Source organism: Cyanistes caeruleus, chromosome 5, assembly GCF_971803275.1.
Source record: "Cyanistes caeruleus chromosome 5, bCyaCae1.hap1.1, whole genome shotgun sequence".
In the NCBI taxonomy this organism is placed as follows: domain Eukaryota; kingdom Metazoa; phylum Chordata; class Aves; order Passeriformes; family Paridae; genus Cyanistes; species Cyanistes caeruleus.
In genome coordinates this window covers 6,196,640-6,222,571 of record NC_141705.1, presented here as the reverse complement: position 1 = coordinate 6,222,571, position 25,932 = coordinate 6,196,640, and the positions used below count along the sequence as shown (strand labels likewise).

General features: G+C 43.3%; 1 protein-coding gene and 1 long non-coding RNA gene across 8 annotated transcripts in view; one reads left to right on the top strand and one right to left on the bottom strand.

Annotated features, from left to right (window-relative positions):
• ST3GAL5 (ST3 beta-galactoside alpha-2,3-sialyltransferase 5) overlaps positions 1-25,932 on the bottom strand; it is a 45,894-nt gene that overhangs the window by 18,709 nt on the left and 1,253 nt on the right. The window contains exons 1-2 of one of the 7 annotated variants that reach the window (XM_086891398.1): positions 17,057-19,957; positions 16,232-16,357 (exon numbers count right to left, since the gene is read on the bottom strand). In XM_086891398.1, the coding sequence (XP_086747524.1) occupies positions 16,232-16,357; positions 17,057-17,201 (271 nt within the window). In that variant the 5' untranslated portion in view covers positions 17,202-19,957. Of the gene's footprint in view, positions 1-4,522; positions 4,748-5,042; positions 5,405-16,231; positions 16,358-17,056; positions 19,958-25,932 lie in introns of those variants that run through there. The other 6 variants (XM_086891401.1, XM_086891402.1, XM_023925687.2 and 3 more) reach the window with 6 other exon arrangements.
• LOC147652895 (uncharacterized) lies at positions 4,780-12,999 on the top strand. The gene is made up of 3 exons (XR_015287505.1): positions 4,780-5,070; positions 10,378-10,532; positions 10,718-12,999. It is a non-coding gene; the product is annotated as an uncharacterized LOC147652895 (long non-coding RNA).

Here is a 25,932-nt window from a genome sequence, read left to right as displayed (position 1 = left end):
AAAAACAACCCACTGACAGAGTTAGAATTCAACCTGACCCCCTGTTAGTCAGGGTGTTGGTAGCAGTCTGGTTAAATGGTGGCTGCAGTTCTCCTGGAGTGACTGATGTGGTTCTGTTGAAGCAGTGATCCTATAGAAAGGTGTAGTTTTCCTCTGAAGGTCCACTGGTGATGCAGATGGGTCTGGTCTCTCCTCTGGGATCCAGTGGAGAAAGGCTGCCTGTGGTGTTTTCAGTGTCCAAAGATATCCAGGTGGGAATGCTTGGCTCCTCCCCCTGGGTGGAGCATCTCCCAATGGGATGATGTCATTTTATCAGTCCTGCAGTGAGACTCGATGGCCCAATAACAGAAGATATCCCCTGGAGGGAGGATGGGTCATGGAAGAGATAAAGAACACTGCCACACCTGGTTTCAACAGCTGGTAATAGAATACATACTTTTGGTTACATCTAGCATTGCGACTCAAAACAGCTGTTTATCTTCAAATAATTTCCTGATCACCACCCTACCACTTCCTATCACAAGACATAATAAGACAGCATCAGGAAGCTGTTGCAGATTAGGGACTGAAATCTCACCAGAGAACAAACATGAATCTAAATTTAAAAAAAAAAAAAAATTTAAACTTAAAAAAAAATTAAAATCAAATTTAATTTTAATTAAAAATTGAATTAAAAATTTTAATTAAAAAATTAAAAATACTTCTGCCAATTATTTCTTCATCTCCCACTATATAAATACCACAGTAAAGTTGGCAGTTTAACATATTTAGACACTTCAGAAACTTTCTTTTAGTATTGTCTGCTTAGTGCCTATGACTATTGAATGAAAAAAGCAGTTGACATCTGTTTTAATGGAGTCAGTTGTTTTGGTAAATTGAAGAATACATCTGTGATGGCAGAAGAAGGTTTAGCCTATAATATGGTCATAAGCACCTTCAACAGGATATTGATTACATTAGTGAATAATGCATCTTACAAAATGCACTTTGGTCGGAAACGCTTTTTTATCAGACAATAAAAATTTAAAACAATGCTGTCTGTATGATCTATAGTTCATTTAGTCAAGATCCATCGCCTCAGAAAATGAGAACTTATTACTGAACCCTATTTGTGTGGACACAATTGGTAAAAAGTGAAACAACGAGCAAATGAGAATTTCAGAGCAGTTGACAAAAACTCTCACAGGCATCAACAACATGATGGGTGAAAATTACTTTTCTGGGAGCCAGGAATACCACCAAGCAACATTAATGTCCTAGAGGCATCATGACTTTTGTATCCTTGCCTTGTGACACTCTACTTGTGTTTTCTTCTAATTGTTTAATGGGTCACTCCTACATCCTCTTTGCAATATCAACCAACAGCTCATAAAATCATTAACAACCTTACATAATTGTGTCTACTTAAGCACTCTCTTCCTTTAGGAAGGATACACATAGTTTGGTTACAAATTGCTGTTAACCTTGGGTCATCCAGAGAGAAGATCAAAAGAAATGGTTTCAGCTCAAATAAGGTCCAATTACCAGCTTAACTAGAGATACTCAGAGTGTAACACCATCACTCCCTCACAGCATTATTCACAGGAAGATTTTTGGACATTAACAGCGCCTGCTAAAATAATATTATAGGGAAAGAACTCTTACTGAGGTTCTAAATGATAGTTTAATGTTCAAAACAAGGATATTCCCTTAATTTCACATCTGCCTCAGCACCCTCTTCTCTAGTCAAATATTGCAGAATTTTCTGTGAAACCCCTTTCAGGTGCTCTCAAGTGAGTAACAGCAAAAAGCAAATAAAACAAACACAAAAACATCAACAAGATGTGCTTCAACACTTAATTGCACTGCTGATGTTTTGTGACAGACAAAAGCAGAATCTGAATATTGAATTTTTCTGATTCACAGATAAGCCACAGAAAGCAAGCATCCCAGCCAAGCAGGAAGAAATCTGTGACTTGAAGTATTGCTGTTGTGAAGACTGTGCTATTAAAAAGTAACATTTATTTCTTACAAGGGAAGCTTTTAGACTCTCTCGTCCCTTTTCCTTTTGGAGCAAATCCCATTTTTCCCGTTCATGCTACTTGTGTAAGAAACAGTAGCCTGCCTGCTCTGGATGTTCAGAACCTGACATCAGCCCCTCCTCAGCATCTGCTGAAGCCCACAAACATGCACAGTGAATGAGCTGCAGCATAACAGCAGCCAGCTGCTACTCAAAATCCCCCCTTTGCACATCCCCCCATTCTCATCCTCCTCCCCAGGCTCACAGATCCACACTTGAGGAAGCACTGCACCACTCCAGCACTCAGAGGAAGAGCCACGCCAGCCAGGAAGGAAGGAAGAAAGCACAGTGCACCAGAACATCACCTATCACCAGCTGGGTGATGTCATCCAGCACAAGTGGAAGAGATTTCTGACCCTCTGCGAGGAAGCCAAAACAATTTCTCCTTACATGGGAAGTTTGAGGAGAGAAATCTTCCCTAAAATAAATGGTCTGAAAAGGCAGGGCATAGCATTAATCATTACTGCATTAAGGAAACAGCAGACTTACATAGCCAAGATATTTCATATGACATCTGAAATATGCAGCAGAATAGCACCAAACAACTGGATTATGGAACAATGTTAATAGTACAGCAGCATTTTTGCCACACTATCATTTAACATTCCAAGACATCATAGTAAAGTCACACTTGAGCCTACAGAAGCAAGAAGCAAGAGAGGGGATACCAAAAACCTCCCATAAAAACAAGGCAAAAAATAAAATTGCAATACAGCAAAAAAACATAGCTGTAAGCAATTTTAATGCTTAAGTTCTGAACCTAAGACTTCAGGACCTAACAGGCTGCAGGGTGCTGATGGGAAGGGTAAAGGAAGAGCCTCTCCCAAGGAGAACAGAGAGCTTGGGTTGTCCAGCTTTGCAAAACAAAAATTGAGAGTTTGTCCTTAGATGCATCAAGCATGTAAACACCAAAGCCAAAACCAAACCTTTCAAACAAAAGCACAAAGGAAAAAGCGGACATAAAGAGGGACTATGGGCAAAAGATTCCTGAGAAGCAAAGGAATCCCATAGGTATTCCCATAGGAGTAATGGAAAATAACAGACTACGCAAGTTTTAAGGAAGTCTTCAATAATTTATGAATGACATTATCAGTGAGAGCTGCTTGTGACAGGGAAGACTCCTCCATGAGCCTGAAGTCCTATGTCCAGTTAAGTTGTGTGGTTTTGTAGCACTGGACGTGCCTGCTGGAGATGCTTTAACCTGTTCTGTTTCATTCAGACTCACACATCATTTGAAAATTACACCATAACAAGTTTGAATCATTGTCTGTGTCTTTTTCAGTTATTTAGCCTTTATGATAACTCAGGAACTACTGAAGTCTTCCAGGGTCTCTTAATCTAAGCAAACAACCTGATCACCAAATGCTCCAACTTTCCACCAGTCTTGGCATGTTTCCTGTCTGAAGTATGCAAAGCAAACAAAATTGAACAGTTTTAGCCCATTCTCCTCAGGAAAAGGAAGTTTCTGCTACCACAGTTTGTCTTCCTACATCCTGCTCCTAACTGCCTGTCAATCATTTGGCCAATCTGCTGGAACTCTAGAGAAGGAAGGACGCTAAACCCAAAAAAGTTGCAGGAAACCAGAGGAGGGATGAGCTCATTTCTCATCAAGCCCGCAGAAGCAGACAACGCACCAAAATGCTTTCATGCGCTAACTCTCCAGCTGCATTTTGACCTCTTAAACGAAATTCCCTGAGTTTGGCTAGCAGAGGGAGAGCTTGGGAGATAGCTCAAGGTTTCCTGCTGCATGATCCAAAAGGGAGATAGTAACTGCACCATAACAGATGGAATAACACAGCCTGCATGAAAAACACCCCTCTCTAGACTGAATCTGCACAGTTCCATTGTAAGGCATAGTTTAAAAACATGTATCCACTTCAGAAGCATAGAAGAGCAGTTAGCGAATTTTCTTTAGAGAAATAATGAATATACATCTTTATCTTCTCTATTCCCCAGAATGAGACAAAGCCAGTCATTTTCCACCTCAGAGCTGTTTATATGCAGTAATTTTAAGAACATTTCCTAATAATTTCCCTCACTAAAGAGAACGGCAAAATCAACATCCCTCCTCCAGCAGCCTTATATTTTGATCTTACCTATTGAAATAGAAAAAATAAACGCAAAACAAATCTCGGCACAAAGGGAAAAAACAGGAAACTCTTTAGTGAGTAGCGCTGAAGCAAATAGAAAGGTTTTGGCAGGAACAGCAGAAGCCGTATCTGGTTTGCATTCACATCACTCCAAGCATGAAAAGACAGAATCCCTCACAAAACGCCTATCGGAACCCGCAGAGAAGCAGAAGCCTATAAATTTTACTCCAGAGGAACAACTCAATACAGCCGCAGATAAGACATCCTCTCCCTACAGCCCAAGGCAAACACGACTTCCACCACCCATCTCCTCCAGAACTCAGCCCCCACCTCCCCATCCCCTCTGTTCCCTGCGTGGAAGGGAGGGAGAGACCTGGAAGCTCTGGCGCTGGCGCACATCCTGCAGACTGCTCCAGCCCGAGCCCGCAGGCCCCGCGCCGCCGCATCGGCCTGGGCCGGCGCTGACCCCGCTGCGGTGTCCGCGGTGAAGCCGGCGCGGTGCGGAGCGGAGGCCCCGGCTCTATGAGGCGCGGGCGCGGGGCGGCCCCGCCGCAGGTAGCGGAGCCGGCGCGCGGGCGGGGGCGGCACGTGGCGGCGCGCAGCCAATGGGGGCCGAGCGCTGCGCTGCGCGGGGCGGGGGCGCCGCCCGCGGTGAGGGGCGGCCGCGGAGGCAGCGCCGCGGCGATGGTGGAGGGCGGCGGTCTCCGCTCCACAGCTTCTGTGCGGTGGCGGGGTTACAAATAAGCGCTTTCTTCACCTTTTTTCCCCCGCAATACATAGTGGGTTTGGGGATTTTCCCGCACCACGCACAGCGGCCCCCCGCCCCACCCCCCAGCCAAGAGACTCGTGCCCGCCGCCCCCTCATGTCCGCCACCTCATCTCGCTGCCGGTACCTTCACTCGCCCTCTGTGGAAAAACGAGGTCGATCCCCTCAAGTTACAGCGTTTTAGCTGTTTTTATTGTTCCTTATACTCCCAGAAGCTTTGGCTCGTGAGGGCTTTCTGGCCTCTCCGCAGCAGTTTTAGGGAACCATTGTTTTTGTGACCCGACGTGCCACAGAATGTGTAAAAAAATATAAAAGTCTGATTTAGTTGTAGACTCGTGTAAGCGGCTGCTTGACTTGCAAGGGAGGGGAAATGACCTTGCAAACCCATCTGACCATGGCCTTAGAAGTCACAAGTTGCACCACCAAATAAAGAGCTGGAAAACCACTGGAGCAGAGCGAGGAGGCCTGGGCGCCAGCTGAGGGAAAGCTGATGAAGCAGGAAAATGGATTAAGTCATTACAGTCTGTGTGATGCTAGGAATTTTTTTTTTTTTTTTTTTTTTTTTTTTTTTTAGTATCTGACTTATTATTATGGCATCTATAAACTGTTCCCTAACCTAGAGGATTGATAGAAAACAATCAGCAATTTCAGGCACAGCAGCTGCTAATTCTTAGTGCTAGTAGTACAGTGCATAACACACTGCAGAGGCCATGGCAGGACAGACGGAGGAAAAGTTTGCCCTTAAAGAAGGTGCGATAAAACATTCTCTGAGGTGCCACTCTGAATTAAAAAGGAATTACATGGTTCAGGGAGAAGAGCTGCCGCATAAGGAGATCTGAAAACAACCACTATTTTCTGACCAGTGTATAAATGCTCCCTCACTGTAAGGGATGGATGAGAGCATGTCCTGAAGCAGGATAGTTCAGATGCTTTCAAATTTAATACAAGATAAACACAGATATGTTTTCTATCCTTATAATGGTAGTTTCTTCACAGTTCCTGTTAAACTGTACCACTTGTTTTCTACAGTGGATGAGATATTGCTTCTCTGTTCTGTCAGCCGTTTGATGGTTTGAGTTGTAGTCAGGGCAGATCCTCGATCACTTTTTGTATGATTCAAGAGAAAACATATACAAATCAGAAACAAAATATTCCCTGCTCTGTTATTTCAGCTGTTGGGCTTTGGCCAGGAGACAACAAGGCTTTGCAAGCAGCTGCAGCAAAGATGCAGCAAGTATGCACTTATGTTCATGTTTTGAAAGCTGATAGGAAAAGTGAACAATTAACTTTGATACATGTCATATTTTTGAGGCGGGATGAAGCATGACAGTGGATGAGTGATGCTGTGTTTTAAAGAAAGCTTAGAGGATTCTCCAATTAGCAGTTAATTCTGTCAATAAGTAAGGTCTCAGTGGACTGAAGTCCCAGAAATAAATAGGAAAAATGAAATACTGGGAGTACATCACCAGTCCCACTAAAAAGGCAGGGAGATCAGAGCCTGAGAGGTAGAAAACACAATCATAAGTGACTTCAATAACTCAAATTAAGTTGGATAAATGTCACAGGAGGGGGTAGGGCTGGAGCTAACATTTTAGAAAGTGTCTGTAGCTGCTCTTTGGGAAGCCAGAAGAGGAAAAGCAATCCCTGGTCCTAAAGAGTGTCATGTTATTGGCAAAGACCCACGCTGTAGCAGGAACTGTAGCATCCTTGGTTTCAACACCCTTGTAGCACCATGACAAAAAAAATCAGTAGCATTCTACTTCCTTTTCAAGAACAGAGGAGCAGTATAAAACAAGACACACCTTTCAGAGGTGTAAAGGGGGTAAAATAAAGGACTTGTAACCTCTGATAGGTTAAGTACAAAGTTGTGAGAAGGATACAGAAGGAAGTTTCAGGGTCAGCTTGCAAAAGTTACAATAATAGCAAGTCTTTCCTAGAACAAATCAGGGAGCCTGCTGGAGTTTGACAGCTCTATAAAGCAAATAGATTATTTCATATACAGAAGAAACATCTAGGGAAGATACAGCCATAAAAGAAAAGCTGAATTTATTTTTGCATTTGTGAATGGGATAGATGAGCATGAGTAAACTCCAACAATGGTAAACTTCTTTAAGGGCAATGATTAGGAAAACATGTCTTGGATTACAGTGCAAATATAAAAGATGAAGGAATACATTAACAAGTGAGCAGCATCCAACTGCTGAGACCAGATGGTGTTCAACCACTAGTTGTCAAGCAGCTCAGGGACAGTGATTCAGGTACTAACTGCTGTCTCTGACTTCTCACTTAAAATTACTTTGGCATCAGAGGGGTCTGGAGAGTTGCTCATGTGATACCAGATTTTTTAAAGGATTTTGGAGAAGATTGTGGAAGCTGTAGACCTGGAAGCCCAATCTCCTTGATAGACAAATAAGTAGAAATTATACCGAAGAACATAAAAAACTAAGTGGCCGCATAGAAAAGATGACACATTAGGAAAAGTCATTATGGCTTTTTTAAAGCAAATTGGTGTCTCAGGAAAGCTTTCTTTGAAGAAGTCAACAAGCTCACAGACCACAAAGATTCATTTAACTGTCTATGATGGTTTCCAAAAGCAATCAGTAGGATTCCACCCCAAAGGAAGTAAAAAAGAAGGCTGCTAATGGATATGAAACTTTAACAAATAACTGGTAGAAGTGGAGATCAGTAGTGATTTACAAAATGTGATGCTGATAATGAGCTATTCAGGGTAGCTGAGAAAAACTGAATGACTTTATGTTACTAATAGAGTTGGTGGCAAAATGGCAGATGAAATTAAATCTGATAAATATGAAAGGCTGACATATGAGAAAAAAACAATCCTGAATTTCACATACATACTGAGGAACTTTTAGCTGGCTTTTACCAGTGGGAAAAAGGCCTTGAGGTTGTGAAAGGTGGTTCTGTGAGAGCGTCAGCTCAGGGCTCAGCAGTGACCAAAATGGAAATTGAGCATGTTAAGACTATTGTTAAAATTTAAGAGACAAATAGAAAATACAAAGTGCCATTGTATCAATCCCTGTTTGCACCTGCATCTTTAATTGTCTGTGCAGTTCTAGTTCAAAATTAGTGTGGTAGAAGTGGAATAGATTAAATAAAAATCAATAAAACTATCAGAAAGAGAAGGGCTTCGAAAGGTATAGTGGTTGACTCAGCTGGGTTTCTTCAGTCTGCAGGGAAGGAGAGGTAGTATCAAAGTCTATGTAAAATCTTCAGAGATACAAATAAGAACCAGGAATCCAGACTGTTCACTGACTTATCAGACACAGGAACTGAGTTACAGCAAATGAAATAAGAAATTGGAAGGTTCAAAACAAACAAGAGGAGATAGTGCTTCATTTAGTCTATAGTTAAGCCACAAATCCTTGCTTCAGGACATAGTGGGTAACAAACCTTTGCATGGACTTAAAAAGCAGCTGGAAAATCATCAAAGACTCTTGATCTAACTCAGCAAGTTCTTGACTTGTAAGTTGCTGGAGCTGGAAAGACATTTTGGGAAACTACAGAACGTGTTTTCCCAGTTCTTTCTGTCTTCCTACTCATATCTTATCCACCTCTGTCTGAAACTGCTGGGCTGGATGGAGCTTTCAGCCAACCCAATATCAGTTTCTATAGATTTAGGATTATTTTTACCTCCCAACTCCAGATCATCCAGCTGTTATAATCTCCCCAAAATATTTCTGATCAAAAAGTAATTGCATAGGGTTTTTGCACTGCCTTTTTGTTTTGCCTTTCACTGCTTTTAGTACTATATTTAAGCCCACACGGATTTTTGGCACTGCCTACTATTTTGTGAAAAAAAATTCTCATTGAAATCTTTAATGGGTTCTTCCCAGAAGCATTAAAAACAAATTATCACTTGTAGGTGTAGTGTCTTTCTCATTTCTGGGAGAATGCAAGTTGTCAGTGCAATCCTAAATACAATCTACATGGAAGGAATGATGTTATAGGTAGTGTGCTGCTCTGGAGAAAAACAGTACATTGTATGATGGAGAAGTCAGTGGTCTAAAGGGGTGGATGCAAAGCAGTTTGTTATTCTTCAGCTGTCTAAGCTGGCTTTGTGAATTAATGTGAAACAGAATAGAAATATTCATATTTCCCATTTCAACTGGTGCCAACAGGCTTACGATTGTTGGAGTGTAGAAGTATCAATACAAATACTTAATTTATAATGATGGTAGACCAGGTATGATTTGTGTCCTTTTGAGTTCCTTTTTACTAGCAGAAAATATTTTCATGCAGTTCAGTGTTTTAAGTCTATTAATAATTGTACAAAGCCTTAGCAGAAGAGATTGTAATGTATATATTAATAATGCATTTGCAGAGAAAAATATATTAATGCTTTTTGAAATGCTCAATTAAGCAATTATCTAATGCCACAAAAAGCATTAGTAACAGAGAGCAAGTATAACCTTAAATTGTTTTATGATACTGCAGGTCTAAGAGTTTTTCTAAGAAATCTAAGAGAGGAGCCCATGGAGTGATGCATTCTGTGAAGTGGGAATCATCCAGCCCGCAGACAAACAGCTCTGGGAGGTTGTCACAGCTCCTCCTCTGTGGCTTAGCTGGCCAGAGAGCATACTGTGGCCAAAAGATTGTCTGTGGTCTGCTACTTCCAGAAATATTAAATATAACCATAGCAGCCTAAAAGCTGCTAAAAGATTTTCTAGCTTCTTTCTTCCCATTCTTTCTCCCTGGCCCCAGCCCTTCCTGGAAATGTCCACATTAAAATAGAAAACTGAGTCAATCTAAAACATCAAGTAAAAGGAACAGTCTGTAGATTTGTTTAGCAAGATTTCTTTTGTATTTAAGAGAATTTTAGCTTGATTGTTCTAGAACATTACTAATTCCTGTGCAGTTTCTGTAGCAGTTATCTTTAAAATGCAATAAAAATCACTGATACAGTTCATCCTTTTGTTCCTGAATTTGGTTTAGGCAAATTAGTAGATTTCTTCAGAGTCAAGTGTTAGGCACTTATCACCTGCTGGTTTAAATTTCAACATTGCGGTTTCAATCACCCTGTTTGCTTAGTACATCCTCTGTAACCTTTGATATATATGAAGCAGGGACCTAAAAAAAAATGTTGAATAGGAAGTATGTACACACCACAGACCACACTCTGTTTTGTGCCATTCTTTATCAGTTAAGCAAACTTTCAAGGCACGTTGTCTACCATTTTGTAGATAAGCTACTCTGCGGAGAAATTACACACATTGGAAACATATGGTAATTTGGATTAGAACGGATTTCAGGAGGTCTCTTCTCCAATCTCCTTAAAGCAGGGTTGGTTCAGACCAAATTTCTCAAGATCTTATCCAGCTGGGACTTGAAAATACCCAAGGATGGAGTTTGCACAACCTCTCTGGGCAGGCTGCCCCACTGCTTGACTGTTGTCACAGTAAAAAGCTTTTCCTCATATCTGATCAGAATCTCTTGTGTTTCAGCTGATGCCCATTTGTTTCTTCATCCTCCCACCATGGACCCCGAGAGGAGCCTCCTTCTTTTCAATGACCTCCTCACAGAAGGGCTGCAATCAGATCTCCCAAGCAATCCCTTACTTTCACCTTCATCCTTTCCTATCTACATTTAAATGTCATAGGTTAGTATCTTGCAGCTAAGTCGTGGCAAGCCTCTGTTCATTCATGCCCATGCTCAGACATGAAGAACACAGCTGATCTGGCATACCAACTTTGCAAGGCTGAACCAGTGTCTTCACTGATTCAGCCTGCTGTCAGTGGCTGGAAAGCACTGGTGTGAAAACTATCACTCTAATCTTCACAACAGCTTTGCTTGAGGTGAACCAGATCTACAGTGATTGGAATAGTGAAAAGGAAGAGTCTATCAAGGCTGTGATTGAAGGAAACCTCCTGTCCCTTCCTGTTGGCAGCCTCCAAAAGAGCACTGCTGATGCGTGAGCTGTGTTCCAGATGAGCCAGAGGCAAAAGGTACTTCCTTGGGAGGAGCAGAATGGCAACTTGCTGTGAGTACAGCTGAGCTGCCTCAGACAGTGAGTGGATAAAACAGAGAACTTCACTGAGGCTACAGCTGCCCTGCACAAACACTGTCATGCTGATGTGGATGTGAAGCTGTTGTAGAAGAGGAAAGTGCTTTATTAGCTCTGCTTCAGGGCTGGAAGAGCTTCTTTTCAGGCAGTGGTAAGATTTGGAAAACTGAGCAGATGTGCAGGCTGTTGATTAATGTACGCTCTCTCAAAAGGTTTATTACCTAATATAAAGCCTAAGTTAACTCTGTCTGGGCATTAACATATATAATGCATAACTGGGCAACAATGCTGTGACTGCTGAACTGCAGGTACATCTACAGGACGGGTCCCAGGAGATATCCTGAGATCAAAGTCTGTGTCTTTGCTTTGGGAAGAAGGGGATTTTTGCTTATGTGAGACACTGAAGGGTGATCATTGACCTCCAACCAACTGAACACACCCAAACCTGTCTGTCTCTGTTGACGCGTGCTGCATTTTCTCTGCTTTCTGTAAACCCAAAGGAGTAATGAGGAGGAGGGAAGAGCTGATTTAGCATTGCCTGACAGATGCAAGAGCAATTACCAGAACACATCAAGGCTTTTCTCAGCTGCAGAAAGCGTGAAGAGCGTATTTTGACAATGTGCCACAGGGAGACAGGGTCCTGCTTTGTGTTATGTTGTGAATAAATAGTGCCTGGCTGTGTCAAGAGTTTATGCAGGGTTTTCAGAATCTGTTGAGGATCTGTTATTGAAGAGTTTCTTATACTTCTCTGAACTGCATAACAAATTAAATAAAGCATGCTCTGCACAGCATACAATTTTACTGTGCCATAATAGGAATCAGAGCAGGACAAAACAATTAAAAGGCTTAAAAAAGAACAGGCAAAATGGAGACTGTTTGAGGGACAAATTAGAACAGTCCTGTTCATAGTGTGGAGACGTGAGGCTGCTCTCTGGAGTCCAGAGCGGAAGGACACAAGTTCTGAGAGCATGGGTTTATTGGTGCAGCACTGGGAGCTTCTCATATACCAGTCATAGAAATCCCATAAGTGATCCTTCTCCAGAAATGAGGCTATTTTCTCAAAGACTTGCCCCAGCAAATGTCTCCATTCCCCCAGCTGTGCCAAGCCCAGCAAGGGCAGCATGGTTTGGGACCTACCTGTCTGCTATCATATGGTCAGATGTGTAGATCACACAGGACCAGGTCATCTTCTGCTCAGATCCAAACCATCTTCTTTGTTATTTCTTTCTTTTCCCCCATTCTCAGGCTCGCTTTCGAGCAGTACCTCAAATCTCTTATCAAGACAGGCCACTCCAAGTCATTGTTAAATCAGATTATTTTGGTTCAACAGCTCTGGGGAAAAGAATGTCCTTCCACTTTTTCTCTGTAAATCTGGGGAGATGTTACAGCAAGGACCAGTGAGTGCCCATGTCTTGCCCTAAAAATACAGAGGTAGGAGACAAAGTGTGTACTTAGAGCTGGGGACTCAGCAGTGCTTCTAGGATCTCCATTCGAAGGATGGACTCCCTGACAACCTCTCCACTGCAGTAAAACCACCAACACTTCCTGCGTGTGGAAGATGTCATATCCTGAGAGCAGAAATGAAACTGCTCTTCCTAGAAATATACAAATGTTAAATCATTCTCGCTCACTAATAGCACTGAAGTTGTGCCAGAGTTGTGCCTTCGCCAGGATAAATCAACACTGAAAGCTAAGAGGAGCGTTGTTTGCCAGCTAGGCTGGTGAGCCAGTTCAAAACCAAGTGCCTTAAGCCAAGACATGCCAGTTTTACCCTTCCCACTGCTGCCAAATGACTTGCTTAAGATGTGGCATTTCAGAAGGAGAAACAGACTTATGTGGTTTTGATTTTGTAATAGATTTAAGAAAAATTTTTCCTGCAAAAACATGTAACCTGAAAACCCAGTTGCAGTATTGCTTGGAGGCATCTTTGGACCTTCTCCATGCTTTGGATGTTCCATCTGTATGTTTTTATTTTGACTTAAACTTGCATTGTCTATTATTTCTATTTTTTATTTCCTTTTGTTTTTATTTCTGTAAAAAAAAAAATAAATCTTTGAATGTGTGTTGTTTTTGAGCATTCTTCTGCAAGGTTTGTTGCTGAGAGATCATGGCTAAAGGCTGTGAGGTCCTGGGCATTTAGATGCTGCCTCAATGAAGCAGCAATACAAATACAGCCCTGTGGCCAGACCAAGAGAAAAAACTGCAGCTTTACTCTTTGCTTTCAATGGTGGGCTGAACAAGAAACCATCAAAATAATTTTTGGGAAGCATGCTGTGTTTTAAAATACAAGCAGAAACATGTTTTGGTGTTTTTGCATTGTTTGTCATCAGAAAAAAGCTGTCATTCATCTCTCTTGAATATTATTTTTAAGCCTTGCATAGTAGCACATGTGATCTCCATGAGCTGACAGCTACAGGACATGAGTTCTACAGGAACATGGGGAATACTTAGGATGGACTGATGTACTCTGGAGCAGGTGAATGTGGCAGCAGTTCACATTCCCTTGCTTTGCTGAGAGCTCTGTGCCTTGCATATACAGAAGGATATCACAGGGTTTCTCGTAACGTACCCCAAGGGCTGTCCATCCCTGCTCTGCATTGCAGCAGCAACTGTGAGAGAGGGACCAGGGCCTTTCCTTTCCCCCCAGCAGTGCTGCAGTATCATCCCCTCTACCAGCATTGCTGTTTCCCTTTTTGCCCATTATCCCTTCTGTCCAAACAGCAGTTCCCATCTCTCCAACAGTGTCCACAGCACTTCCTTCTGTGGCAATCTGAGCTGAGCCAAGAAATTTCCTTCTCTGGGATGCAACCTGAGGTCAACCCAAGCCTATTTTATTTTGAGCTGAGACTTTAACTGGCCAGGAATCTGTTTGCTGAGAATGGTAGCAGAAAGAGAAGTCTTTCCAAAACGTGTGGGAAATATTAATGCAGAAGTGATAGTAATTTCTAAAATGCCCTTTTACAGACTTTTTTCTTTCCTGTGATTAGGGACCAGTGAGCCCTTTCTTAGCCCTAAAGTTAGTTTTTATAAAGAATTCCTTTTGTAGGCCTAGGGTGGTGTTTAACACTTCAAGCAGAGCAGAGCTAAGGCTCGGCAGCATCACTGTGGTGGTGCTGGTACCGCAGCACAACAGGCGCCAGAGCAGCTCAATGACACTGCGGTTGTGCCTCTGAAAGTGCTTCCAGTTCACTTGTCAGGAGGTTTTCTGGCACAGCTGAAAGTAAGGCAACAGGCAGCAAGCTTTGTCAGTAGGATTTCAGAGATGTCAGCCTGGCCTTTGGTGTTATAATCCCTTGTAAAGATTATTACTGCTTTAATTAGGGGTATGAACTCTTCTGTTTGCATGATATTTTCTTTTGCAGAGGCATCCTACCAGAAAAGCCACAAATAATTTCATATAAACATCCTGACATCATTATAGTTTATTTCCGTCCCCAAATGGAAGTACAGTTATGTCACTATTAAATACTTACTGTTCTGAAGTTTACTAGTTTAAAAGCATCAGAGAGAAAGCAATGCATTAACAAGCACAAGGGTGAAGTGGCTTCAGGGGAAACCTAGAATTGGTTTTTGTCCTAATTTTCTGTTCCACAGCAAACAAGCAAGCACTAAAGACATTCACCACCACTTTGGCCATAGGGGCCAGGCTCAGTCTTTAAATGAAAAGATGTTTTCTGTGACTTATTTTGAGTGAAATACAGGTGGGACACACTCCCAAAGCATTTGCTGTCCCCCAGCAGACTGCACTCTCTGTGGCTGACAAACATGTCTACCACTAATAGCAGCAGTAATAGCCAGTAATGAAAAGACATAAAATCCATTGCAAATATCTCCCGTGGTTTTAGGAGGTGCTTGATGCAGCATATGACTGTAAGGATCCTAATAATTGTGTGAGGCCTTATCACCCTGCCGCAGACCTTGCTACATGGTGGAGAGTCAATCCCTCCTTAAACATGCCTACTTCTCTTGGTTGCTGCCAAAGGAAGCCCAGAGCACCTGGCTCAAATATCCACATCACTGTGGGAGGCCTGGAGGCTGGGTCAGATAAACCTCAAGGGAAACCAGCATCAAATTTCAGATAAACAAGGTCAGGCAAGCAGATACATAGACCTTGTCTTAAGCCTTGAGCAAGGCTGAACAATATTAAAAGACTAGAGTGGAAAAGCAAACTGAAAAAAAGAAAGCTCATTTAATTAGTCATTACTGGAACAGGGATCTGCAGAACTGAAGATGAAAAATGTGATATTTCAGATGGCTCATGAATGCCAGTGAGTCACCTCATCACAGTTTTTCTTCAGCAGCAGCAGCAAGCAGAGATGTCAAAATTAATCTGAGTTCTTAGGGAGTCATCAGCTGGCAAACCACACAGAAGAGCCATAGAATATGGATATTTAATCAGATTAGAATTATAAATGTTGCTGATAATGTAATTTTATTCTCTAGAAATTATATTCATATATATATGCTGCTGATCACTTACTCTGTGTTGGGGAAGTTGTTTCTTGCTTCTCAAAAGAGACATTAAGAGTAAGGTAGATAAGACTCTTGGAAAATGAGGTATTTGTCATTCTTCTAATCAATATTGTTACTATTTAATTACTGGTAAGAAGACAGAGCTCAGTTTACTTACCAGGCACCTTTATTTATCCCTACCAAACAAAAAGTGGAGCTCTAATACAGCAGAAACTCTTCTAAAAGGTCTGGTGAAGATATAATATAATTTAGTGTAAGCACCCTTAGTGCTTCTTGTCTTTGCAAATGTCAAGGTTTGACATTGCTTGTGTCATCCCATCCTTCACTGGGAATGAAGCTGGAATGAAGAGAGCTTCCATTGAAGTCCCAGAAGTCTCAGACCATGAAAACTTCTCAGCACCAGCTTCATAACCCCCCAGAAGGGCTGGATAAAGATGATGGTTGTTGGTATAGGTCTTGTTTTAGCACCTGAGAGCAACAACTTCATTTTTTTGACTTCTCATGACTACAATTTGTTTTGCAATAAATCTGTCATTGGTTTTCATTAAACAAAGGTCATCTAAGGAAAAAAATCACCAAAGCTTTAAACTTTTATGACCCTTTATCATCAGTAGCACACTAAAAATGGTATTGCACACATCCCTTTAAGTGACATTTCTCCACCCATCCTGTAGCAAATTGAGACAAATCAGTGCCTTGCTCCTCTGGCTGTCTGCTTAAAATGACACTGCCAAAAATATTTGCAACAACAAGACTTAGCTGTGAGACTGGTTTGTCATCTAATACCAACAATCATGTCATTGTTTTACACTTGCTTTTACCTGATGCTCTGTATACAGGTGGCAAGATCCTTCTCTGTTGCCCGTTTCGAAGGCAAGATGTGACATCTCTAGGGCCAGTGGTGCTCCTTGTGAAATACGGTTGTTCCCCAATACTTATTGTGCCTTCTATGGAAATAAAAAACATTCAGAAATAAGCCTTATCTTTAGGGATTACTTTGTTCAGACCTGCCAGGTAGGGCACATGCAGTTCTCTGATGTTCAATTTTGACTCATCTACAGCTACTTTTTTTCTCTGCGGGCACTGGAAGAATCCATGGGGGGATTTCAGTATACAACTGGAACAAAAAAAATCTCACCTACCCAAAGTGATTTACTTTCTCCTCCCAGCTTGGCAGCATCCCTCTGGTTTGACTGCCATGTGAGTGTCTCCTACATTAATCACACTGCTTTCCAGCCTGCACAGCACACCCAGCTCTGCTCAGACCACCGTGCATGCCTGGCCCCGCTTCCAGCAGCTTTCTGGACGTGCCTTCTGTTGGCCTTCAGCCTGCATGGTGTGTCATACTGCACAATGGATGCAGTACATCAGTGAAGCAAAGAGTGTTTAGTTTCTCCTTCCATTGGCTGTTAGCCAGGTGTATTGAGCAGCCAGACTTGCAGCAACTACCTTGCTCCTTAAATCCCCCTTTCCCATCCAGTATTTCTGGGACTATCACAGCAGCAGTAACTCACTGCCACCTTCTTTCCCTCAGTTCCCTTTGTTCATAAACGAAAACTCTTCACCAGAACCTGTTTTCTCTGTAGCAGGACCTTGTTCAGCTGACTGCACAGTGACCTGGCACTGCTTCTGATAACAGCACATACCCTCATCTCCCCAATATTGCTGGGTCTCTAAAAGGATCTGCTGATTCTTATCCTCCCTTAATGGTGTCTCCCAGGTGACCTCTTCCCACATGCTTTCACAAGGTTGAGGTTTCCTCTCTGCACCTGGGGGTGCTCTGCCTGCCATACCACTGGTTCATCACCACGGCCATGGTCTGCACACTTGTGTGGGCTGTGGTTTCTGCCCAGGTGCTCTCCTGCCCAGACCAGCAGCAGATACTTGTCTGTTTGGTGTCTGTGTGGAGTGGCCCATCCACTCTGTCTGCTGCTCCTATCTCCTCCTCACTCATTGCCTGCTTCTATTTCTCCTGGGGTTTTATCTCCACATGCTTGGCTTCTTAGTAAATTCTTGCTTGCTTTTCTACTTCTCCTTCGGGTGTATGTTTAGCTTCCTGATTTCTGGAAGAGAGAGTTGATACTTGGCTGGAAAGGGGCCAGGAGAGAACTGGAGGTGGTGCCTTTATGGACCAGTTGGAGAAGAATTCAGTTCATCAGAGGAAAGAGGAGGCGATGAGTGATGCAGTAGCCACTTCAGAGGGGTAGAGCAATGCAGCAAGGATTGCCCCACCCCTTCAACCTAATCTGTAACTCAGATGCATCCCTCAGCAAACGTACTTATTAAACCCTAATTAATGACGTCTTGGTGGTTTGGAGGGCACTCTCCCATCTAGCCCACTTACTGCCATGTAATGATAATTTTGACTTTACTGATTATCTTTAACAACACAAATTACTAATCAGGGATGACAGCAATGCATAAAATGATAAAAAAGATGACATATCTTTACTCCTTCTCTCCTTTCAGGGAGAAGAGAAGAGCAACCCTCTCCTTGAAGTGATAAAGACCACCTTAATAGTAAATAAAGAGCAGCAGGAGAAATGGGGTGAGCTGAACCTGGACTAACTCAGATGGGAAGCTCAGATCATATTTGCAACTATAGCCATGGGTAGTTTGGACTAGTGTGTTCCCCATTCCTCTGAGGTCTTCAGTTTACCTGCATTACAAGGGTTCCTGACCTGTCCTAACTCTTTCTTAAATTGTTTTAGCTTCTGCCTGCAAATTACTGAATTGTAGTGTAATTGATTTAAGGAAGGGTTAAATTGGGTTAAGTACATCTCCATTATGTACTCTTACTGCTTTAATTAGGTCAATTTAAAATCAATTTAGAAAAGTTGCAGTGACTGGTTTAGTTAATGTAGATCAGAGTCCAGATAGGATGAAAGAGCAAAATAATTCAGTCAGTCATCAACTGGTCATTTTTTATGGCCAGATATCAGATGGTCTAAATTTATGGTTTTGTTAAGTCCAGCTGTGCTGGAGCATACATGCATGTTGGGAATTTAATGAGCTGAATCTGAAAACAGCTTTTTGCAGCATGCTGCCTTAGACCCCAGCCTGGCTGGGTTTGGTCTCCCTGTTTCTGAGGGGAGGCTTGCTAGAAGTGTTGCCAGCAGCCAGTGTCAGTAGCCTTAACACCAGCCTGTAACTCTGCACAGCTCTCACCTGGCTCCACCAGGACACTTGGTGAAGCAAGAACCAGCCTGCTTTGTGCACTGCCAGCAGCCTGATGGCACAGTTAGCTTGTGAGGGTCAGACCTGAAGCCTAAAGCTGCCTTACGCCCTGTAAGAAAGGGATGTAGAGGAAAGCACTTCTGGAATCACCTGCACTGCCCTGGATGCTGGCAGATCCAGAGGCAGGCAGGACCATCACATAGTGCTTACTCTAAATTCAGCTCTCCACTGCAAGGGATAACCCAGCACCCCAGCCAGAATAATAGCTCAGACTAAAGGAAAGGGAGAGACCATTGGTTCCACCTCCTGCCTCAAGCCAGGACTAACTACGGCAATGGCATTTCTGACTAGCTAAACCTGCCAGAAAGGAGATGAAGTTGATGGAAAAGAGAAGCTGTGAGGACCACTGGGCAGAAACTCTGGGGCTCTTGCCTCCCAGCCCAGCAGTCTGGACAAGTCAGTGAAATAACAGGCTGCACTGCACCCTGGAGCAAGGCAAAATCAGAGAGGTCATCAAGGGGCAGGCTCAGAAAATCAGGAAAACCCCATGGCTTGCTACAAGGATCTGTAACATGGTCACATTCCCCAAAAACAGAAAGGGAGACCAAGGCAGCACATCACAGCACAGAGACATCCTTAAAGCTCATCTTCCCCCAGAGCTGTAGCAATTTGGGAAGCAAAACCACTGAGCAAAGATACAGTTCCTTGTGTTTTAGCACCGTCAGCATCAATGGACAAAGGCTAAAAAAAGATAAAGAAAATATTGAAACAACCTCTCAGCTTAAAAGATTTGGGGTTTTTGTGGTGGTGTAAGACACAGGGACTGCATTTGGCTTGACACCACAGCTGTGCAGATGAGCAGTGTTATAAAATGGAAACTCTTGGTATGTATTGGGTGAAATGATATTGCCCTGAACCAGTTAACTGTGCCAGTATCAAACAATTGTAAAACACCACCATAAAATCAGCCTGATGTCTCCTCACCATGGCTTCAAACAGCCACACACAAACCAGGCTTAGGCACAGGGTTTCATCTGGCAACCCCAGAAAAATCCCTACACTCGGTCTAGTAAAAAATGTCCATAGCCCAGTATAACTTTCCAGCAGCACCACTAAAAAACAGGGCAGGGAGAGGGTGATCCTTTCTCTGTTATTAGTTCCCAGACCTTGGCCATAAGTGATGGAAGGATTTTCTGAAGCAGAGGCTGAGGTGACCAGGCCTATGGGCCCCAGAGCTCCTGAGGCCCCTGCCCTCTATGAATTGGCCTAATCTCTTCTTAAACCCCTTCAGAATTTTCATCACTGACAGATCTTGTGGCAAAGATTTCTTTGGTTTGATGGTTGCTGGGTGTGCATTGGTTTCCGTTTATGCGGTTAAAGCTGTTTCTTGCCAACGTCCTCCAAAGGCAAAGCCTGGAGTATCTGGGTGAGAGCCCTGGTGCTGCTGCTGTGGTGGAGGATGTTCAAAGGGCAAGGATCAGGTTCCATGTGCTCAGCAGCTGTTAAAAAGTCTGTGTGGGAAATGAATGGGAATTTGGGAAATTCACCTGACACTTGGGCCAAATTATGAATGAACTGCAGGGGAAGTGAGAGGTTGCTCCCATGGTACACCCATCTGCCTTGGGCTGGGCATTTCATATCAAATCTGGAATTAGAGAGGGAAGCCAGAATATCCCAAGTCAGATTTTGCATGATTTTTCAGGTGTGTGTTTCTCCATTGAATGCAGATACACCAGAGAAGGAGCCTTTCCTTACAGATAGTCAATCCAGCCAAATAAGTGTTTAGGAAAAATACTCTGTGATTTTTATCTCTCCACTCTTGGTGGTTGGATCAACTTGTTCTCCACTCCCAGCCAAACTTTCCAGCTGCAACATTTAAACCTCATCATGAATCACATTTTCCATAACTTTCCATCATTCAGATGTGTCTTTTCCAATGCAAAGCTCTGGTTTTCCATTCTTAGCAGAGCCAGAAAGGCCACAGCATTAGTCTCTCTGAGGAAATTCCTCTGTTGCTCCTTAGTTGAGCTGGATTTAAAGGCATCCACATGTGCAATGCCATGAGGACATCAATCTCAGGTGCTTCACAGCTGCTCATTCCCAGCCTTCCAAAGGCACCATGAATAAACGGGCTTGTTGCACACAGTGTCAAAACAATTGAGCTGACAGGTGCACAGGCAAATTTCAAGATTATTTGCATAGAGTTATTGCTCTGCGAAGAAATCACTGTGATTAACTTCTTCATTACTGGGAAGTCTTTTATTTATTTGTATTTATATGCATAATTGTATGCATGCTCAGAGCTGCACAGTTTGTTTAAAGCTGGATCACTGGGTCCAATGCTTCTATTCTGATTTCCTCAGGAATATTATTTGCATCTCAATCTTTCATGAAATGTTGAAGTGATGCATCAAAGATATGTATATTGATGTACATATATACACACATATACATACATTTAGACCATAGTTTGGAGATAACCTGTTATGCTTTTGCTAACAAAAAGGGACCACATTGAAAATTTATAAAGAACTTATTTTAAAAAGAAGAAGGATCCATGAGAAGACAGTGTGTGTCTCTTCTAAGAGCCATAATGAAGGGTTCGTGTCTCAGCTTAGGGGCAGAGCTTTTAAAAGTAGCACAGTGCAGTACAAATAGTCCATCATTGTCCTCACTATATTCCTAAACCTGAGTGCAAGCTGTCTGATGTTTCAGAGCTGGCACCTGGCAGAATCCAACCATGAATTGTCCCTGGAGAAATTCTCAGCTGTTTCCTATCTCTCCTACCGGCTGCCTGGAGCAAAACATGGGAGCACAGCATGATGGAGAGCAAGTAAACAGGTTGGAATAGGAAGGGGAAGCAAAGTGCTAGCTCTGTGCAATTAGAGGCTGCTCCTGTGAAGTGAGAAGAGCTCCAAATTCTGCCTGCTCATTTGTAATTTGTTGTCAGCTTTACATACAATATTTAATTGAATGTCAGCTACTGGCAGTGTCCCCATTGATAGGGCAAGGGGTAATGGTAATTGTTTTAAACTAAAAGAGGGTCAATTTGTGTTATATATAAGGAAGAAGATTTTTACATTGAAAGTGGTAAAACCCTGGTACAGGTTGCCAAGAAAAGTGGTGGATGCTCTATCCTCGGAAACATTCAAGGCCAGCTGGGACAGGGCTCTGAGCAACCTGATCTAGTCGAGGCTGCCCCTGCTTATTGTGGGATTTAGACTAGGTAGATTTTAATGGTCCCTTCCAACCCAAATCTTTCCATGATTCTGGGATTCTTTTTCATGAGCTCTGCTGGGTAGGAGTAGGTTTTATTTAAAATTTTGGAGCCCCTCTCCAAGGAAGCCTGCCACACATGGGGACATCTCACAGCCACAGTGTGAGCAGCACTGGGGCACTGCTGTCCTGCACACACCTCCCAGAGGGGAAGAACAGCTCTGCTGCCCTCCTGCCCTTTGCTCTGCTCAGTTGGCACACACTGCTTGCAAAGCAAGGTGGTGGGTTTGGGCTGGCTATGATCAACCCCCTGCTCACTGCAGCTGGGTTTAGCAGGGTGAAATCCTGCCTAAGGCACAACTGAAAGACTATTTTTGAATAATATACATATACATGTATAAATAACTAATATATATATATTTAATATTATAAGTACAAAGGCTAAGACAGCTGCTTGTATCAGGATCCAGACCAAAAGTGAGGAAGTGGGAGTAGAAAGCCATTTCTAAACCTGTTCTCCTGCCCTTCAGCTGCCTCTTCCACCTCCCTTCTGACCACCACCCCTGCTGTGCCCTAACTCAGCACTGGCATTTAAGCCCTGGATTAAGCCAGTATCAAATCCTCATCATATCTTTCCTTTTTTTAAAGAGCTTGATTTGTCTTCAAAAACAGCCTCTGCAAGCCCTGTCCTGTCCCCAGTCCTGGCATGTTTTAGGCCTAGGAGGTGATTTCAGACAGCTCTGACAAAGGAGTGGAGATTTGGGGGTTTAATTTATGAAAAGCAGTGAGGGCCAAATCAGCAGCAGGTGAATAAGCTGCACATATGTGATACCCTCAGCATTGACTCACAGCACAGAAAAGGGAGACAGGCACCATTGAGGATGGTGCCTGAATCATCGGTATCATGCTGAGAGATGGTGGCAAGGATGGGGATGCAGCCAGAAATGTTTCAAGGGGACACTAATGAAGAGATAGCAGGACTGAGGGTCATTGGAATTCAGGACTTTTCAGCTGGGGTCCTCCAGCCTTTCCTGGCCCCTCTCTGACCAGTGTTGTGGAGAGCTGTGTTGATTACCAGCCCTCTCTGATACTACCAAAGTAAATTCCATGTATTCATTTATCCCAGGCAGTAAAACTTCACCTCTGGGTCTTGCATTTTGTTCTAGAAAGTAATAATTAACTCTGTCACCTCACGTTGGGTACAAAGGCCTGGTCACTTTTTGAGAGCTGGGTGGAGCCAGGTCTACCCAGCAAGTGCAGGGGATTTTGGAGAGGGTGGACATTGACCTTCTTCATCACAATTGGCCAGCATTTGCCATTCACATCTTTAGCAGCAGATTTTCCAAACAGGAAAAAAAGTAATCCTTACTTGGGAAAGGCACCTTCCTGGCAGCTCCCACCAAGCCAGAAGAGCAGTGCACAGGGTGGGGTGGCTTAGAAAGGCAATGGGTGGCAAAACCTCTTTGTCAAAACTGTCGTCAGGGGACTGTTGGCCACAAAAGTGGGTCAGGACACAGTCTGCCTCTTATATACCCATGGCTACAAACCCACTTGATGGTTTAATCTTTTGTGTTTCGAAAGCCTGTGGTATCTGGATTTCCATCTTTCCATTGAGAAGAGGTTTTCTGATTTGATTACTAGAAACTCAGATCATTAGTTCTTCTGTTCATTCACGTGTCCTTTTCAGTCTTCCAAGGTCTTTACTACTAATTAAATGACGTATTTACTTATTTTTATTAGCAATGATTCCAGATATTCATATTCTGAGGTTACCTGATACCATAATATTTCTTAAAGGTAACATCATTTGAGTTTACTTTGTTTTCTGCCTTTAATGATCTGAGTTCTTATGGTGAAGTCCTTCACAGGTAACCATCACAGTGTGAAACTTCTTTCTGAAAAAACATTCCCAAATGTTTTCAAGGAATTAAAACTCTGAGAGAATTTCCCCACCACCACATGACATAAATTCATGACTGTTACCACCACAGGAGTCATCAGTTTAAGCTGAGAAAAAACTGAGGAAGTCAAGGGTTGCACTCAATGATCTTGGAGGACTTCTCCAACCAAAATGATTCTATGATTAATTTTAAACATTTCCTTTAAAAGAATACCCATGAATCCCAGGAGAATGAAATATTTGCCTCGCATGGCTTTGTAGGACTGTGTGGAATTAAGCCCAGCCGCCAATTTAGAGTCACAGTCAGAGGGACCCTGGGAAACACAGACCCCTGTGGCACAGCCCCAGGGCTGTAATGTTTGGATTAGCTGCAATGGATGAATCCCAGCCTGGCTTTACACTCCATGGCCTGACCAGGTGCATGTGCCTTCGGTCATTCACTCTCCCTGCAGGTATCCCATTTCATCCCCAAAATGAATGAGCAAACTCATTCTTGTAAAAAGCTGAGTGTGAAAACAGCTTGGTATGGCAGATGTTGGCAGGAAAGAGAAAAAAAAAAACAAACCAAACAAGACAAATTAATTTCAGTTCCTTGAATTTGACACAAAGGAAGGGAGGGACAGGTTTCAGTACTGATAAGAGAGGGAGAAGCTTTTGGGTGGCACAAGGGGAAGGCAGCAGTGACCCATGCCCAGCCCCAGCCTCCCTGGCAGCAGCACAGGGCACAACACTCCCCCTCCCCACAACACTCCCCCTCCCCACAACGCTCCCCCTCCCCACAACGCTCCCCCTCCCCACAACGCTCCCCCTCCCCACAGCACCAGCCCCACCAGCAGCTTGGACAGGCCAGCATGAATCACAGGAGTGATAACTCTGTCCTGGCCTTCTGGCAAGGATGATCACCACCAGGAAGGGCGAGGCTTTTGGGAAACTGGGGTGCCGGGAACACAGCAGGGGAATGCAGTTAAGCTGGACACGGTTAAGTTTGACCTGGCCGGAGATAGAGCTGCAAGAGTTGTTTGTGCAAACCAAAGCCACACCTCCACACTTCTGCAGTGGAAGGTAACACTGAGAGAGAGAGAGACTGTAAAAGCACTGCCTGGGGAGGACTTGGCTACAAGGGACCAACAGAGAGACCTGAAGCCACTTGGTGGCAAAGAGTGGGATCAGTGAGAGCCCACTGGTGAAGGCAAAGGGATAGATCCTCTCTGTGCTCCCACCATGTGCTTTGTGTCACCCAATTGCTGCTGGCCTGTCCAGCTGGAGCACATCTATGGACATGATCTCAGTCTCTGATGGAGAAAGATGAGTTTATCGTGATTTGGCTGTAGCAGAGATAACTGAGCAGATCTGCAGCATCGTGGGTGGAGGTGTAGAAGCACCAGCACCTTAAAAACTGTTTCAGCAGCTCTTTCCTCCCCAGAGCTCTGGCCCAGCCCCAAAACATGAGGCAAAGCCAAAAGCTTCTGCCTGAACTTCAGTTACTGTAAAATTACATCAATTTGTCCCTTTGGTGTTTATGTAAAGAGGGGATGAAATAGGCACTTCCTGCTGCTGTCTCTCTTGGTACCAGTCTGGGTCCAGCTTCAAACTCCTGCCTGAGCTTTGCAAAAGCAGTAATTTAGACTCTGATGTCTTTCCACTCCTGTAAAATCCAGTTCTGTAGCTTAACCCAAAATTAAAGACCCATTAAGTCACAGTCGATGAGGGCACTGCCCTGGTTTGTAGCATTATTTACACTCAGGAGGCTACTGGGGCTAAAAGACATCTTAAATTCTGCATCTTCTAGAAAAAACCTAGGCTCCCAGGCAAGTGGAACAAATATAGTATAACAGAAAGCAGAAGAGCCCTGTGTCAAAATGTTGCACAGAGCATCGATTTTTTTTTTTTTTTTTTTTTTTTTCCCAAGGAACAGCCCTGGGACTTTTCTGCAGAGCTGTTGTGCTGCCAGCATACAATTTGCTCTTCTTGCCCTTTTGTTTTAATGTCCCATTAATAATGCATCTCTGTATTTATTGCAGTCTGCATTACTGTTCCACTGTTACTCCTTGACTACTCGTTATTCTGTCTGTCTGCCAAGCAGGACTCCAAAACCCAAACAACGGCAGCAGTGTTACTACAGACCAAGCCACAAACCCCACCAGACTCAAAGCTGCTCCACCAGGGGTATCATTCATCTTCCCAGTGCTGGCAGGGCACACTGCACCTAGGAAAACAGCTCTACATCCT